Source organism: Dendrobium catenatum, unplaced genomic scaffold (genome assembly GCF_001605985.2).
Source record: "Dendrobium catenatum unplaced genomic scaffold, ASM160598v2 fragScaff_scaffold_1638, whole genome shotgun sequence".
In the NCBI taxonomy this organism is placed as follows: Eukaryota; Viridiplantae; Streptophyta; class Magnoliopsida; order Asparagales; family Orchidaceae; genus Dendrobium; species Dendrobium catenatum.
Genome location: NW_021320100.1, coordinates 2196504 through 2211067, shown reverse-complemented (window position 1 = coordinate 2211067; position 14564 = coordinate 2196504). Strand labels below are relative to the sequence as shown.

Sequence of the window (14564 nt, the reverse complement as noted above, 5' to 3'; positions counted from 1 at the left end):
CATAAATATATTAATATTCAGGATTTTAAATATAAGATTATTAAAGATATTTGAAAAATATATTTTTGACGCGGGCTAGAATATTATGGCGATAAAGTACGAAAAACTTTAAATCTTAGAGTTGAACGAGTATCCAACACACAAACATGAAAAAAAGAAACATCACAATTTTTTACGTGTAAAACCCTTAAGAAAAAAATCATAGGGCCAAACCCAGTTAAAATGATTTAACTAGTATTTGAATAGATTACAAATAACTAGTTTGTCCTTGAAATTAAGGATGATTAGATTACAAAAGTCAACCGTAGGGTTGAAATCTAGTGACGAACGAAGATCAGACGGAAATCAGGCAACATTTAGTGGTCGGGCAAAGATTTGATGTTAGTTGGTGGCCAGACGATAATCCAGTGACAATTGGTGGTTGGGCTAAAATCCATAGGTAGCAGGGCAGAAGTCCGACGTCATTCAATGACCGAGAAGAAGTCGTACAATAGTACGACGATGGTTGATGGTCCAATGGTGGTCGAGGAGACGTCTAATGGTAATAGAACTCTATTTTCTCTTTCTTCCTTGCTTGGGTCACTTTCATGAGAAATGAGGGGTATATTTATAATTTTTTGATAGTGGCATGACCAATAAATAGGAGGAAAATCAAGAGTATGTTGGGAGTGGTTTGAATGAATGACTGATATTGATCCCCTTGATGATGGACCATTTCTTGGGCATTGCATTTGAATGTCTTAATGATATAAAAAATCGACGATTTTGGGCTCGTTGGATTCATCTCGTTGAGCTACTCGATTCGACTATAAGCATGTCATATTTGGAAATTGTTTGATCTTCCAATTTATGGTTTAAACTTTTCAAAGGAGCTTCGGGTCTTCAATTTGGACCCATTTGGGCTTGGATTGAATTGAATTTGATGTCCTTGGGTTTGACTTTTCGAGATTTTCAGTTTGACTATAAGTTGGCTGAAATCGGAGTTCATATGGTTCAAAATTTAATTTCAGAAGTTTCCAACTTTATTTTGCCTCGAAATTTGTGCCCGATCAAGGTAATTTTTTGATGATATAACAATTTATTTTTTTATATTAAATTATTCTTCATTATTTCTCTAATACTTTATCATTTTTTTACCATTTTATTATAATAATTGATTGAATCATAATCATTTTCTCTATTTCATAATAGACTTGTTGGCTCGTAAGTCAACTCGAACTTATAAAATAAAGCTCATGCTCGATTAATTAACAAAGCTCAAGCTCAAGTTCAAACGAGGAACTCAATCTCAGTTTTACTCGTTTACACCCCTAAATCTTAATATAAATTTAAGCTTTTTTGTTTATTTGACGTAATATCTTATTTGTATATCTAACACTCAAAATATTAATATTACATACATACAACACTATATTATTTTAATATCAAATATGCCACTTATATTTTCTTTCTGGCACTCATATTTGATATGAAAATGAATTATGGATAATATGTATGTAATATTAAACTTTTAGATCTTAAATATATAAATAAAATAATATATGATGGCATGTACGTAAATCTCCTAAAAACAAATATTTTTTTTTTAACTCACCGGGTCGTACTAACCCACTTGACCTGCCGATGAAGAACTCCTCCGTAACCATCCTTCTTCTTGTCCACACTGACCCTCTGGTAATTCGTCTGCTCCACTTTCAACTTTAAAGCTTTGACCATGACGACTGCTTGGACGGCATCGGAGGCGGCGCCGTCGCTGTCGGAGAACGGGCGGAGTTCGCCGGCTGTGACGGCGGGGCTACCTAGGACTGGGGATTTTCTCGGAAGGCACCGCCTATCCGCCGCCATCTCCCGGCTTGAGCAAGAGATCGTATCACTCGAGGTAATCTGTGTTTGGTTTGTACAATTTTCCAGCTTCTTTATTCATAGAAAGAATTCTGTCATACTTTATGCGAATAGAGGATTGTTCTGCTTTGATCTGAAACGAATATATGCTTAATTTGTTCTTTTTGATTTTTTGGTGGTATGTCCATGTACTTCTTATGATCTGAACGCTGATATATGGTGGGAGTTGTTATCTGATTGAAAAATTTTTATGAGAAAAATTATTAGGTTTGAGAAGTCCCCAAAATTGGATGATATAACTCAGTTATTATTTAGGAAGTTTATATCACTAAGAACGTCGCCTGGTATTTGAATTGGAGTGTTCTATAATCTAGGATTTTTTATGCAGATCTAATATGTATGGACCTGTGAATTTTGCTCAAAGCAATCCATTGGCATATATATAAATATGCAGCTCTTCTTAGCCTGTTGGTTGGTTGTTTAAACTATCAACCAAAAAGTTTTTGATTCTCGAAGCCTTGTATATGTTCCGTGTCTGAAAATTTGTGATTAAATTTACTCAAACAACAATAACATACAAAAACATCAAGCCTTTGTCCCACTATCTTGGGTCGGCTACATGAATCCTGTCTCTCCATCGTGTCATGTTAAAAGTCAAATTCTCGTTTAAATCTAATAAAGAAATATCATTTTTAATATTTTCTAAAGTCTTTTTAGGTCTATATCTACCTTTTCTTAACATAAGTCAAATCTAATACTCTACTTTCCTAATCGGGTCATCGGAAGGCCGCCGTTTTATGTGACCAAACCATTTAAGACGACTCTCTCTAATCTTGTCTTCCATTGAGCTACTCCAACCTTTTCACTTATATGGTTATTTTGTATCCCATCTCTAAGGGTAAAGCCACTCATGCACCTGAGCATCCTCATCTTTGCAAAACTTAGCTTAAATTCGCTCAAAATTAAAACAAAAAAAGATATCATATGCAAATATTTGCCAATAGTAGACAACAAATTAAATCAAATTCATATAACAAGTCCTTCACCTTTTAATCTAACTCATTGTGAGAATCAAAGATGATAAAAAACTCAAGAGCGATTGAAATTTCCTGCACAAAAGAGAAACAATTTTGTAATACATTTAAATGAAAATAATTGCACTTTCAACAATCAATGAAAAAAGATGAGAAAGACTGTAAAAATAAAAGAGGGAAGAATTAACCAATAGGCAATCTTCATACTTGAAAATAAGATCATCTCTCTCTGAATGCTCTAAAGTCTCATACTCATTAAGGATTAGTATCCCAAAAAAGATTTTTCTTAAACATCTAAAGAACTTTATTCACGCCATATAACTACTTTTCTTCATGCAAATTGTAAATATACATGTAACTAATTTGTTACAATTTAAACTTCATACGGCTCGCAAGAATAGCCACAAAGAGAAGCCACTTGAATAGTCCTGTGAATAATACGGCTTGCAAGAATAGCCTAAAATTTGAATACGGTAAGGTTAGATTACAAAGCATGTTGTACCTTAGAATAAGCATTCCTTTACCCAAATCCAGTCGTTCATCATAGGCATAATTTTGAAATTAATTGTGTTTATACATCTAACTCATCCTTTTTAGCAAAAACACACACACGTACAGATCATTTAATCTATTTATTTTAATTGAACTGAAAGTGAACAACATATTTGAGCACTTACAAGTTGGATCTTTCTTACCATGTGTAGTAAATTTTTTTTCTTTTTGCTGAGTACAATGTAGAAAGAGCTGGAGGAATTGGATACCATGGAGCCATCTTCTGTAGCATGTGAGGAGTAAGTGTATAAGTCTTTATTTTTCTTATATTCATCATCAACTTGATAATTTCTTAGCAATCTGACTTCTTTTTCATTGTATTTCAGTATTCTATTCTCCATGAATGGATTACCAGATGCTTTGCTTCCCATGTGAGTGACTCTCCAAAAAATTGAACCCTGAACTTTGCTTCAATGTTACTGTCATGTTTAAATGGTTTCATTCTTTGTATGTAGTACGACCGGCCCTGAGAATTCTGCATGGGAGAGGTGGTTCCGGCCGGTTCGAAGCTCTCGAAACCGCGCTTGGTGGGCCCATAGAAGTGCAGATCTTTCTTAGCTTCACTGCTCGAAGTTGAAACTGCAAAATCTTTCAGCAGAAGGTAATGGTGGCAAATAGAGCATGTTAATACAAGTTTGTAACAATAGTGAGAGACATGCCATTTTTTATCTGTAATTGAAGCTTGGATTTCTCAAATCTTGGAGTTGTCGTCAACAGTGAAGAATCTTGAAGCAAAATGGATAATAGAACTATTTAGTTTGTTGCAATACTTGGCGTGAAATGATTGGAGAAATGTATGGAAATGGAATTCCAGCTGAGGTATGTGTCTTCTGTTGCATATTCTTCTTTAGGGTTGTTTGATGTCCTTAAAGATTATTAATGCTTCTCAACTATGATTTTGATACTGTTAACATCTAAGTACATAGCTCTTTATTTTAATTTCTTAAAATATATTAAAAAAGGTTTTATACTATAAAATGCATAAATTCTTTTTATATATATTTTTTTAATCAAATTTTCTTGAAAGTTATAAGTTCTTTTTTTATTTGCACATTAATAAAGTTTTAAATATTAATAATAAATAAAAAATTTAACATAATAAATTTAAGAGAAAATTTCTTTTTTATTCATTATATTTCATTTAAAATAATCTCATTTTATAAATTTATTGCTACAAATACTTTTAAAATCAAATTACTAAAAAGAAAGTTGGTAATATAATATATTTGTTAAGAGTAAACTTCATTTGTGATTTTTTTTATCATGATTGTAATCAATATGATGAATTTTTTATCTTTTATCCCACCGATTTATAATTAAATTTTGAAAAATAAAAAATAGTTTATAAAATTTAGTTTTCTTTTTAAATAGAGAAGCAAATATAACTATACCCCAATGAATATTCCAATAATTATTATAATCATAAATTTTATAATTTATAGCCCTTCAAGAAAATTTTGGATAAATATTTAAATTTTTTGCGTTTAAACTTTTATAGAGAAAAATAAGTTGTGTTTATATATTTGCATAAAAAATAAATCTTTTAATAAAAATTTAATTGATTGTTAGGTAGTAGACTTTAAGCAACATTTAATTTAAATATACTAAACAATCAAAATGATAACTTTAAATCCTACAAAATCTTAAGTCGTTTCATATGTTTTGAAATAAATATCAAATTTAGTAAATACTGTCATTTGCCAAATTAAACTTAAAAAAATATTCTTTTTCACATGTTATTGCTCTCATTGATGTCTTCTCAAGCGAGTTCCCATTCATTGCAGAGTCTTCTCAAGTTGTCTTTGAGTCTTTGGCTTGTCGATCAAATGTTGCAATTTCTGCAAATGAATGAGCATTCTACAACAAAATTTATTAAGTAATATTTAACAAATTTTATGAACAAGCAGACTGATTAACCAACCCATTGTCATCTTTAACAATTTCTGAAAAATCCAAATTTTATTATGCATATAAATCTAAAAAAATAGATTTCCATAATCATAGGGATATGAATTCAAGTAATACATAAAAATGATTTTTTTTTTAATTCACGATATTCACACAGCCAATGTTGTTCACCATAAATCAATATATTCACAAAATCCGTTTAATTAAATGATCTAAAAAGGCTAATGGAGTTAACTATCATCTGATTAGAAAACTAACCCATAAATTTTCAGACAGATTAATTAACAAAGTCATAAAATTCGAAATGAGTTGAAGCAAAGAAGAACGAAACAAACAACAATAACATATCAACAAAATTAGCACAGAGAAATTATTGTTAATTATATGGGAGAAATTGATCATATATAAATAATTGAACTGAAAAATTATTGTAGTATTTTCCAGCAATCTCCTGCTGTAAATTATGATGATCATTTTCACGTCTTTCACAATTGTAAAGATAAGTATCTATTGTGAATGAAGACGAGCAGAAGCAAATCACGCAAAAATGTCAAAAAAAAATTATGAATATGAGAGTAGATAGTTTTTTTTTCTTCACCTTAAGTATATAAAGTGAGAGTATATCATGGTGTAGATAAGGATCTCATAAAAAATAATGACAACAACTATTAAAACTCTTATCAACCACACTAACCTGCACCTTTTTTTATAGATGACATATTCTATGAGGCGGATGAATTGCATTCAAAGAATGAGCAAAAATATAGTCAAACTTTTGATTAATAGAAAAAATTGAGAATTGCCCTTCGAATAATCACTTCTCTACAGCAATTTGTCATAGCATTGAAGTCATGATTTCAATTCGATAAGAATAAGGTAGAAGAAGGCAAAGAACCCTCTTTAGTGCCTCTTTTAAAACAATTTTGCACGTGAAATTGAAGAGACGGAGGGAAGAAACGAACAGCCACAATTGGAGTTTAAAAAGGCTGAATACGAACCGTTTTACATAAATATGTTAAATGAAACCAACTGAGCATTAAAATTAATTTAGTATGAGGTGTATCAAAGGGGTATTAAATTGCATAATTATTATATATTTTTATATTTATTAATTATTTATAATATAATGAAGGAACATGATAATTTTAAAAGAGATAAAACGAATGACCAAGATTTAATATGTAACAAAATTCAAGCGATTTTTATAATAGTAGTATATATTTGATGTCATATAGAACTTTGATTAATTCATTTTATGAACTATAAAAAATATTTTGGAGATCTTACACTTCATTTGGATAATATTTTTACTGCTTTCTAAAGTAATATTTAAATATAATTTTTTTAATTAATTTTTTTTTATTAAAAAAATAATAAAAAATTGTCTCAAACAAACCGTAGTATCATTCTATTTATCTTGAAATATCTTATAATTAATTCTAGCTTTATTTGTTACCATTATAAATACATTCTCTAGAAGGGAAAGGCATGGCATCCACAACCTAAAAAAAAACAGATAGGGAAAAGAATTCTTTCAAATAAAAATCCATTGATTAACCGCCGCATAAGCAACTATAATAAATCTCAAAAATTTTTACTAAAAAATTTCTTTAAAAAACAGAAAAAAAAAAATCATCCCAAACAAAACATAATAGATTATTTACATGAAATTCATACAATCATGAATGTAAAAGCTTGCTACTACTAATATAACAAACAAGAAAAAAAAAAATTAAACTCTTAAGCCAAATCATTCTGAGGCCAATCCATCACCATTCAAAAAGTTGCAAGACAAAGCAAAAAAAAAAACAAAGGAATAAATAAACTGAAAACAATCACCTGTTGCTATCTCTCAACTCAAATTTGATCTTCTTTCTGCAGACAAACCAGAATTGGTCTTGGTGGAACTCTCATAATATCCAGACTGAATCATATTGGGATCACTCAGCACATCCTGCAAGAAAACCTGACTGTTCAGAGGCGAGCTATTCGCGCTCCTCAGCATCACACAGTTGTGCATATTATCTTCCCCAAGCGATCTCAACCTCTCCAGCTCGGGAAGCACGACAGTCCCGAGATCCGGCCGATCCTTCCTCCTCAACTCCGAGCATTTCAAAGCCATTTCTGCAAACTTCACCGTCTCCTCCACCGGCCAATCCGCGATGCTCGGATCCAAGAGCTCCTCGAAAGTCCCCTTCTCCAAGGCTCGGCTGACATGATGGGTGAGTCCCATGGCGGGTTTGGCGGTGATGATCTGAAGAAGCATGATTCCGAGGGAGTAGATGTCGGATTTGACGCCGAGCATTCCGGTTTGCTGGTATTCGGGATCGATGTAGCAGAAGGTGCCGGCGGTGGAAGTCATTCGGTATTGGGTGACGGTGTTGGCGACGGACGGGGGGACTAAGCGGGCGAGGCCGACGTCGCTGATTTTGCTTACGAAGTTGCGATCGAGGAGGATGTTGCCGGGTTTTAGGTCACGGTGGACGAGGGGTTCGGGTTTGGTTTGGTGGAGGAAGAGGAGGCCGGTGGCGATCTCGGCGGCGATGCGGAATCGGTGTTGCCAGGGGATGGGAGGGGTGTTGTTCCGGCGGAAAAGGCGGTCGTCTAAGCTTCCGTTGGCCATGTATTCGTAGACGAGGCAGCCATATTCAGGGCAGGCGCCGAGAAGTAGGACCATATTTGGATGCCGAATGCAGCTCAGAACTTCAACCTGAGGGAGAATTTGATTAGAGCAGAGAGAAATGGTTAGGTTGTTTTTGTTTGCAGGTTGTTTTTGCGATGGATTATAGAAAGTATCATATCATAATTTTGATTTATTTGAAACATAAATTGTAGAAATTCTTGGTCCAGCAAAACAGTGTGAGGGTATTGGTTTGATCTCATATTCTAGGAAAAATAATTACATCGAGAGTTTTTTTTTTATGTTGGTGAAAGTGCAAGATAATGATGATATGAAGAGGTGCACTGTTGAGATGTTTGGATTTGATTAATGTGTATAAACCTAAATTTAATCCCTTTAGTTCCCCTCTCCAACGAGAGATTATTCTGGGCGGACATCGGACATAGCTTATCGTCCAGAGGTGAATCAGGTACAGCCACGTCATCGAGTACCGAGCCGCGGTACCAAGTGGAGGTGACGTGATGCATTTTCATTGAGCTCTGGAAGACGTTCGGCATCCGCACAGAATAATTCATCCTCTCCAACACCATAATTTGATGATCATATACAAGAAATTTGTTACAACTCATCCAATTGTGGCAATAGTGCCAATTTTTTTTCCTGCAACAGATGAAAGAAGAGACCAAGTATCATAATTTTTTAGATTTAAATACTTTTCATAACTGAATCATTTCCCAAGTTCTGGCAGTTTGAATTACCCACTATTCAAGTCCTTTCAAAGTAAAAAAGAGGAAAAGTTGCAGGCTTGTTCATGAAGTATGAAAAAGAAGCAAGCAAATTAAAAGAGACGAGTAAAGTTTTGTACCTCCTGTTGAAACTGTGTTCTTCCTTGAGCAGCATCGGGCCTGAGTACCTTAACAGCAACAGGTGTGTGATCTAAAAAACATTTATACACAGGACCATAACCACCCTCACCAATCTTAAGATTCTCAGCAAAGTAGTTTGTAGCCTTTTCAATCTCCTCTATCGTGTATCTTCGGTACCTAACAGTAGGAGAAAAAGTATCCATTGCCTTCCTCTCCTCTGCTTCTCTTAAGGCCTGCATCTCTGCATATCTTCTCTTCTGAGCTTCCAACTCTGCTATCCTCTGCTGCGCCTGAGCAGCTTCCAGGGCTGCTTTGCACTTTGCCTTCTCTCTCTCTACAAGCGCCATGGCCGATTCCTCGGCAAGCCGGGCTTCTTCCAGCTTATGCTCTTCTTCCATCTTCCATCGGTGGAGCTCAAGAGCCTAGAAGAAGAGGTTGTCAGGAGGGGCAATGCTGACTTGTAAATAGACTGTGTTAGAGAACATTTTACCTTCTGCTTTGAGATAAGTGCTTCTTTGCAGGCAGCATTGTACATGTCCATAGTTTGCCTGAGCTCCAGCCTCAGTCTCTTCATCTCAGTCTCTACATCATCCTGCAAGTGAGTGAACCTTTTAGCTTTTATATTAGACATGCTAGTTAAGTTTGAATCTTAACTCATTTAGATTTTCCAAGGCATAAGTTTGTTCACATGGATTTCCAACCAAGCTATCAGATAAGCCAACCAATTGCCTACTTGTAACGCCCATCATGGTAGAAGAAACAAAAAGGAGCTTAAAGTATATCACTAAGGTTTCGTTTCGGATAGCTTTCGTACTGCTTCCTAAAACGGCTTTTTAGTATAAAACTTTCTAATACAATAAATTTTTTACTAGAAAACTGTTTTAGAAAGCAACAAGAAAGCTGCTCCAAACGAAGCCTAAGTATATATATATTCTAATATGAGTGAGCTTATGTAAAGCAATTAAGAAGGAGATCTACATTCTAATCTCTTTATTTGAAGTCACCAGAGACAGAAAGATCGAGAGTCCTCAACAAGAATGAAAATTAAGTGTAGATACCATGGTTTGAGATGACCAAGAGTTTGAACTACTGGCCCCGGAACCAGAAGAGAACTCATTCCCGAACGAGTATGAATCAACGGAGCGAATTGGTGTGCGAGCTGACTCAAAACTATGATCATGGCCATCTGAAGCATTGGAATGCCTTGGTTGAAATGATCTATCAATGCTCGGCCTCCCTGAGCTCACAAAAGATATGTCAGTATCATTATATAACAGATCTGCATTGGATTTCACTCGGTTTCCCCTTGTGAATGGTGACCTGCAAAAAGGATGGCCAAAGAAAAAAAATTCTGTATTAGCATCACTTGAATAGATGGACAAATAATTATTCTTTTCAAACAAAAATAATGGACACTCTTCCAAACTTAATTTGTCTGCCTTCAAAAATGAGATTTTTTTTTTTTTTTTCTTTTGAGAGAGTACAGAAATACTAATAATTTTAATGTCTGAATGGCCAACATTCTTGCTGTGGAAAATTGTCAGAGGTTCTAAAAAACAAACAGTTCCAAAAGAATTGACAAATGATTTTAGAAAATAAAATATAATAGGAATTGTACAAATGATTTTAGAGAATAAAAAACAGTTCCAAAAGAATTCAAGTGATGATATGATGAGCTACTTGCATGTTCTGCATAATTTTCTAATCATGATCAAGTCATGAATGTTTCCCAAGAATGCTAATATTTAAGTAAGGATTCGATTCATCATAACCAAACAGCTCACTCTATGTTGCCTACTTTAGTCTAAAATAGCTATTCTTCTGATTTTCTAAAATAGCATGCCAGCATCTTCTTTCAAATCTTTTCTTGATCTTTATTATTTAGAAAGTCCTTTTATCAAATTCAAATTTTACAAGGAGACAAAAAACATTGAAAACAATATGACAGCATGAATGAATCACAGATTATTCATAGCACAGACTCACTTGATTGATTCATCATGCAAGTTGTGAGGGCTGTGAGCTCTAGATGTAATTTCACCTGAGGAAAATGGAAACATTTTAATGCTATAGTAAGCAAAAGAAAGAAAAATCATTTATTTGTTCAGAACCCAACCTTTTGTTCCCAACAAATGGTGTGGCTCTCCAGTATCAGGCTTGAAGCTGGCCTGGCTCTGTATCTGAGCTCGCAGAGGAGACATCACCGGAGCTGGTCTCACAGCATTTCTAGTTGAAAGCAACTTTCCCTTAGAGATAACATAAACCGTGCAGAAGTCTGGTGCTCCCTTAGAGACGTGTGATGCGACATCTGCGCTCTTAAATCTTCTAAGAAAAAGGATTCCGAGTTAAACCTTTTGAAAGTGTCTTGAGCTTCTAGGTAAAACTATAGATTTTTACTAGTGTTTCATTTTAAATATATGATTTTAGTGTTTATACCATGCCAATCTTTAATACTGTTGGCATATCACCCTAGTAGTAACTCGCATGAATATGACACCTTAGTTGGTTTTAATCTAAAATAACTACTCTATTAAAGTTCTTGAAGATAACCCCTTTGCTTTTTCAGCTTAATTACATAAAGTAACCTCTCTACAATCATCCCTACCCCACAATCCAGAATTCCATATTAAGGCTCTGTTTGGAACGGCTTTTTTATTGCTTCTTAAAGCAATTTTTTAGTACAAAAATTTAAATGTTTGTAATAAAAAGTTTCTTTAAGAAGTAGTACGAAAGCCGTCCCAAACGAAGCCTAAATCAGATCCCGGTTTTGATTGGGTTGGGTTAATTGGATTGGGCAGATTCGAACTTGAGCCCTGATGTAGGTATTGGGCTAGTTATCTCATAAAGTTGAAGTTTTATATGAAGGTTCACTAAATGATAATTATATAGATCATAGTGATTTCCTAGGAAACCTATATTTTTAGAATGATACATTACACAAGTTAAATTTCATTTAATACAAAGTTAAGGGAAGTCACATTAAGAACAAAATATCACCTAATAAATCCTCCTTTAGATGGAGTTCCAACAACAAGCTTCTCAATTGCAGCTTGAGACACAAATTCTACAATTGCCTTTGCCACATCTGTGTCTTCAAGCACCACATCCTTGCAATGTATCTGGAGTTTTGTGTGCATTTTGCATCAAATAATGTCAATGAACAGATAATTTGAATCTTTAAACTAAGGTTAGTTAAATATGTTCCACAGTCCAAATCTGTAGGAGGTTACTCACATCTTTCCTCGTGCAGAAACAACGAAATGGGAGGAATAGTTCCTTCATTTGAGGATCCACAGCGCCTTTGTAGCCATCGGATGGATCGTTTTGCTGTGAAGCTGCAATGAAGAATATCGACAAAGAGTTATATTGATTTCTTTTTAAATTGACATTTCGATTCTGGACCTCTGAATATAACTAGCCATTTGTTTAGTTCATAGGTCCATTACTTTTATCATAAACAAATTTTCTCACCAGGATCATGACAAATTATGCATCAAAATAAATTTTATTATCATTAAATTTATTTAAAAGTAGTGCAATATTAAAATATATGATTAATCAATTACAATTTATTTTATATTCATCTCAAAATAAATCTAATAACAATAAAATTCATCTAAGCCAAATTTGAGTACATACAACCCTTTTTTTTTTTTTTTTTGTAAAATCACTTAGAAAGTTCTCATAAAAAATAAACCGCTGACACTAACATTACACACAAACGATACACAAGATTTCACACATTACATTTTACATTTAAATAACTAAATGAAAACTGATATATATTTTCCCAAGAAAAGTAACCAAATGATCCAAAAAACCAATATCATTATCATTTACCAAAAGATCGAAATCGAATACTGAAAGAAATTAAATAATCAAAACCTGAAGCCTGAATGTTAACATGGACTAAGGTGAGAGTCTGGCCCTTGGCGACGAGGTTATCAACCGCCCATTTCAGAGCATTCTGGCTGCTTTTATCCTTGCTAATGGCCACAGCTACCAACGGATATGCGGCGATGGCGTCGTGATCCTTCATCTTTCTCCTCTTCCTCGATTATTTCCTGTAAATAATCTGTATCGTTGCCTTTTCCAAGAGACGAAGAAGAGGGACGAAGAGGAAGAAGGAGCAATGAAGTCTTTATGGTAGTTATCCAGCTTCTTTCTCTCGATCTTCGCCATCTGAGGTTCCCCTTCATTGTCGGATAGGTTTCTCGCTTCGTTTCTCTGCCGCTGATCGAAGATTAGGGCTTCGGTTTTTTTACCTATTTTTGAATCGGGGTGGTTTTCGGTTTATATATGCCCTATGAAATTTAACCCGCCATAAGAACGCTGTTCGTCGGTTGCGTGGAAAACTATATAGAAGTCAATATTTTATATAAATATTTTTGAAAATTAATAAAAAAATCTCAAAGCTAATATTATATTAATTATTTATGCATTACATTTATTCTAAAGTAGGGGTTTTTTTATTTCTAGGGACAAAAATGCAAAATAAAGAATGTAGGGAAAATCAAATTTGAATGTTTAATTTGTTGAAAAAAGAATACAGCTTAAAATTTTAGTGAATTCTTTTTTTTTTTCCTTTATGGTTCATTTTTTATGTATTGTAAATTGATTTAATTTTAGTCAAATTCATTTTTTTCGACAAGCTGACTATATTGATGCTGGCAATTGTCGTTGCCCTCCGCCCACCTCTGCTCTTGCTCTTATGGCAGACCGCCATTATCATTTGACTTTACATCACTTTTCCTACCACCCGCTGGGAAATCTCTCGTGTACTCTTCCTCTCTGTGTGGTAGGAAGAGCACGCAATTTGCGGGATTAGGGATTTATGCGGATGGAGTGAGCTTCTGAGAGACGGAGTGGTATTTTTAGTGTTAAATTTATGTTTGGTTGATAGAAATGAAATATTTAAGTTTTAGATATTGAATATGTAATATAGACGTTATATAAGAGTAAGTATGTAAATCCCTCATTAATTTATTATTTTTATCTCTTAATACCAATATCAATTCTTTATCTTCAAATAGGAAGAAATTATTAACCTTGGAACCCATGCAACTATTATTTTCTATTTATTCAAATTTTAGCCTATTTATTAATATGCAAAATTAATTTACTTTTTTAACCTAAATTGTTGATAATGGCCTATATTTGTTCATATTCATGATCTTGATCACTCGTATTTATGAGAAATTTATTTCAACCTAAAATGTTCACTATATTCAATTAATTTTATTAATTAAGAATTTGCATATTTATGATGCCATTAATTGCTTAATTAAAAAATGGTATAATTATAATATTGTATTTATTCCTTAATTATGCATTTTATGCGTTGGAGAATTTAACTAAACTTAGATGTGTTTTTGAATTATTTAAAATTGTCAAAAGTTGCTTAATTTGGCTAATCATATTAATTATGTGCTTATTAAGTGATTAATAACATAACTAAACTATAAAGTCAAAGCTTGGGATTAATTTTATCACCCTTGAATCCTAAACACATTTTTTCTAGTCAAAATCATATATAATATGAATATATTCATACTGGCTAATGAATATTATGTAAATAAATATAAATATTTAAATGTTGAGAATGTTTTTATTTTTTATTTTTTTATTTTTATTTTTTGTTTTTATGTTGAGAATGTAAATACATAAAAAAAGTATTTAAATATATAGTTCTCCTGTCTCAATCATCCAATTCAATTTCAATGATAAAGTGGTATTATAGAG

The 14564-nt window shown here is 33.3% G+C and overlaps 2 protein-coding genes across 3 annotated transcripts; one reads left to right on the top strand and one right to left on the bottom strand.

The window, feature by feature from the left end:
- Positions 1–1593: 1593 nt before the first annotated feature.
- LOC110104627 (guanine nucleotide-binding protein subunit gamma 2-like) lies at positions 1594–4246 on the top strand. The gene is made up of 4 exons (XM_020833806.2): positions 1594–1879; positions 3615–3667; positions 3755–3799; positions 3884–4246. Exons 1-4 carry the CDS (start codon positions 1715–1717, stop codon positions 3984–3986), a joined length of 366 nt encoding a protein of 121 aa, XP_020689465.1. The 5' UTR covers positions 1594–1714; the 3' UTR covers positions 3987–4246.
- Positions 4247–6968: 2722 nt separating this feature from the next.
- LOC110104625 (U-box domain-containing protein 52-like) lies at positions 6969–13099 on the bottom strand. Of its 2 annotated transcripts, none has more exons than XM_020833798.2 (9): positions 12708–13099; positions 12057–12157; positions 11820–11941; positions 10939–11147; positions 10809–10863; positions 9881–10142; positions 9313–9414; positions 8822–9244; positions 6969–8046 (listed from the first exon to the last, which is right to left on the bottom strand). In XM_020833798.2, exons 1-9 carry the CDS (start codon positions 12859–12861, stop codon positions 7189–7191), a joined length of 2286 nt encoding a protein of 761 aa, XP_020689457.1. In that variant the 5' UTR covers positions 12862–13099; the 3' UTR covers positions 6969–7188. The 2 variants fall into 2 exon arrangements, with proteins under 2 accessions (XP_020689457.1, XP_020689458.1); XM_020833799.2 differs by having other exon boundaries at positions 10939–11144; positions 12708–13098.
- Positions 13100–14564: the final 1465 nt, after the last annotated feature.

Coding starts and splice junctions, on each gene's coding strand:
- LOC110104627 (XM_020833806.2), top strand. CDS start 1,715: ATGACGACTGCTTGGACGGCATCGGAGGCGGCGCCGTCGCTGTCGGAG. Junction 3,668..3,754: donor TCTTCTGTAGCATGTGAGGA/GTAAGTGTATAA, acceptor ATTGTATTTCAG/TATTCTATTCTCCATGAATG. Junction 3,800..3,883: donor CCAGATGCTTTGCTTCCCAT/GTGAGTGACTCT, acceptor CTTTGTATGTAG/TACGACCGGCCCTGAGAATT.
- LOC110104625 (XM_020833798.2), bottom strand. CDS start 12,861: ATGAAGGATCACGACGCCATCGCCGCATATCCGTTGGTAGCTGTGGCC. Junction 12,158..12,707: donor TGTTAACATTCAGGCTTCAG/GTTTTGATTATT, acceptor TCTTCATTGCAG/CTTCACAGCAAAACGATCCA. Junction 11,148..11,819: donor TCTAAAGGAGGATTTATTAG/GTGATATTTTGT, acceptor CCTTTTTCTTAG/AAGATTTAAGAGCGCAGATG.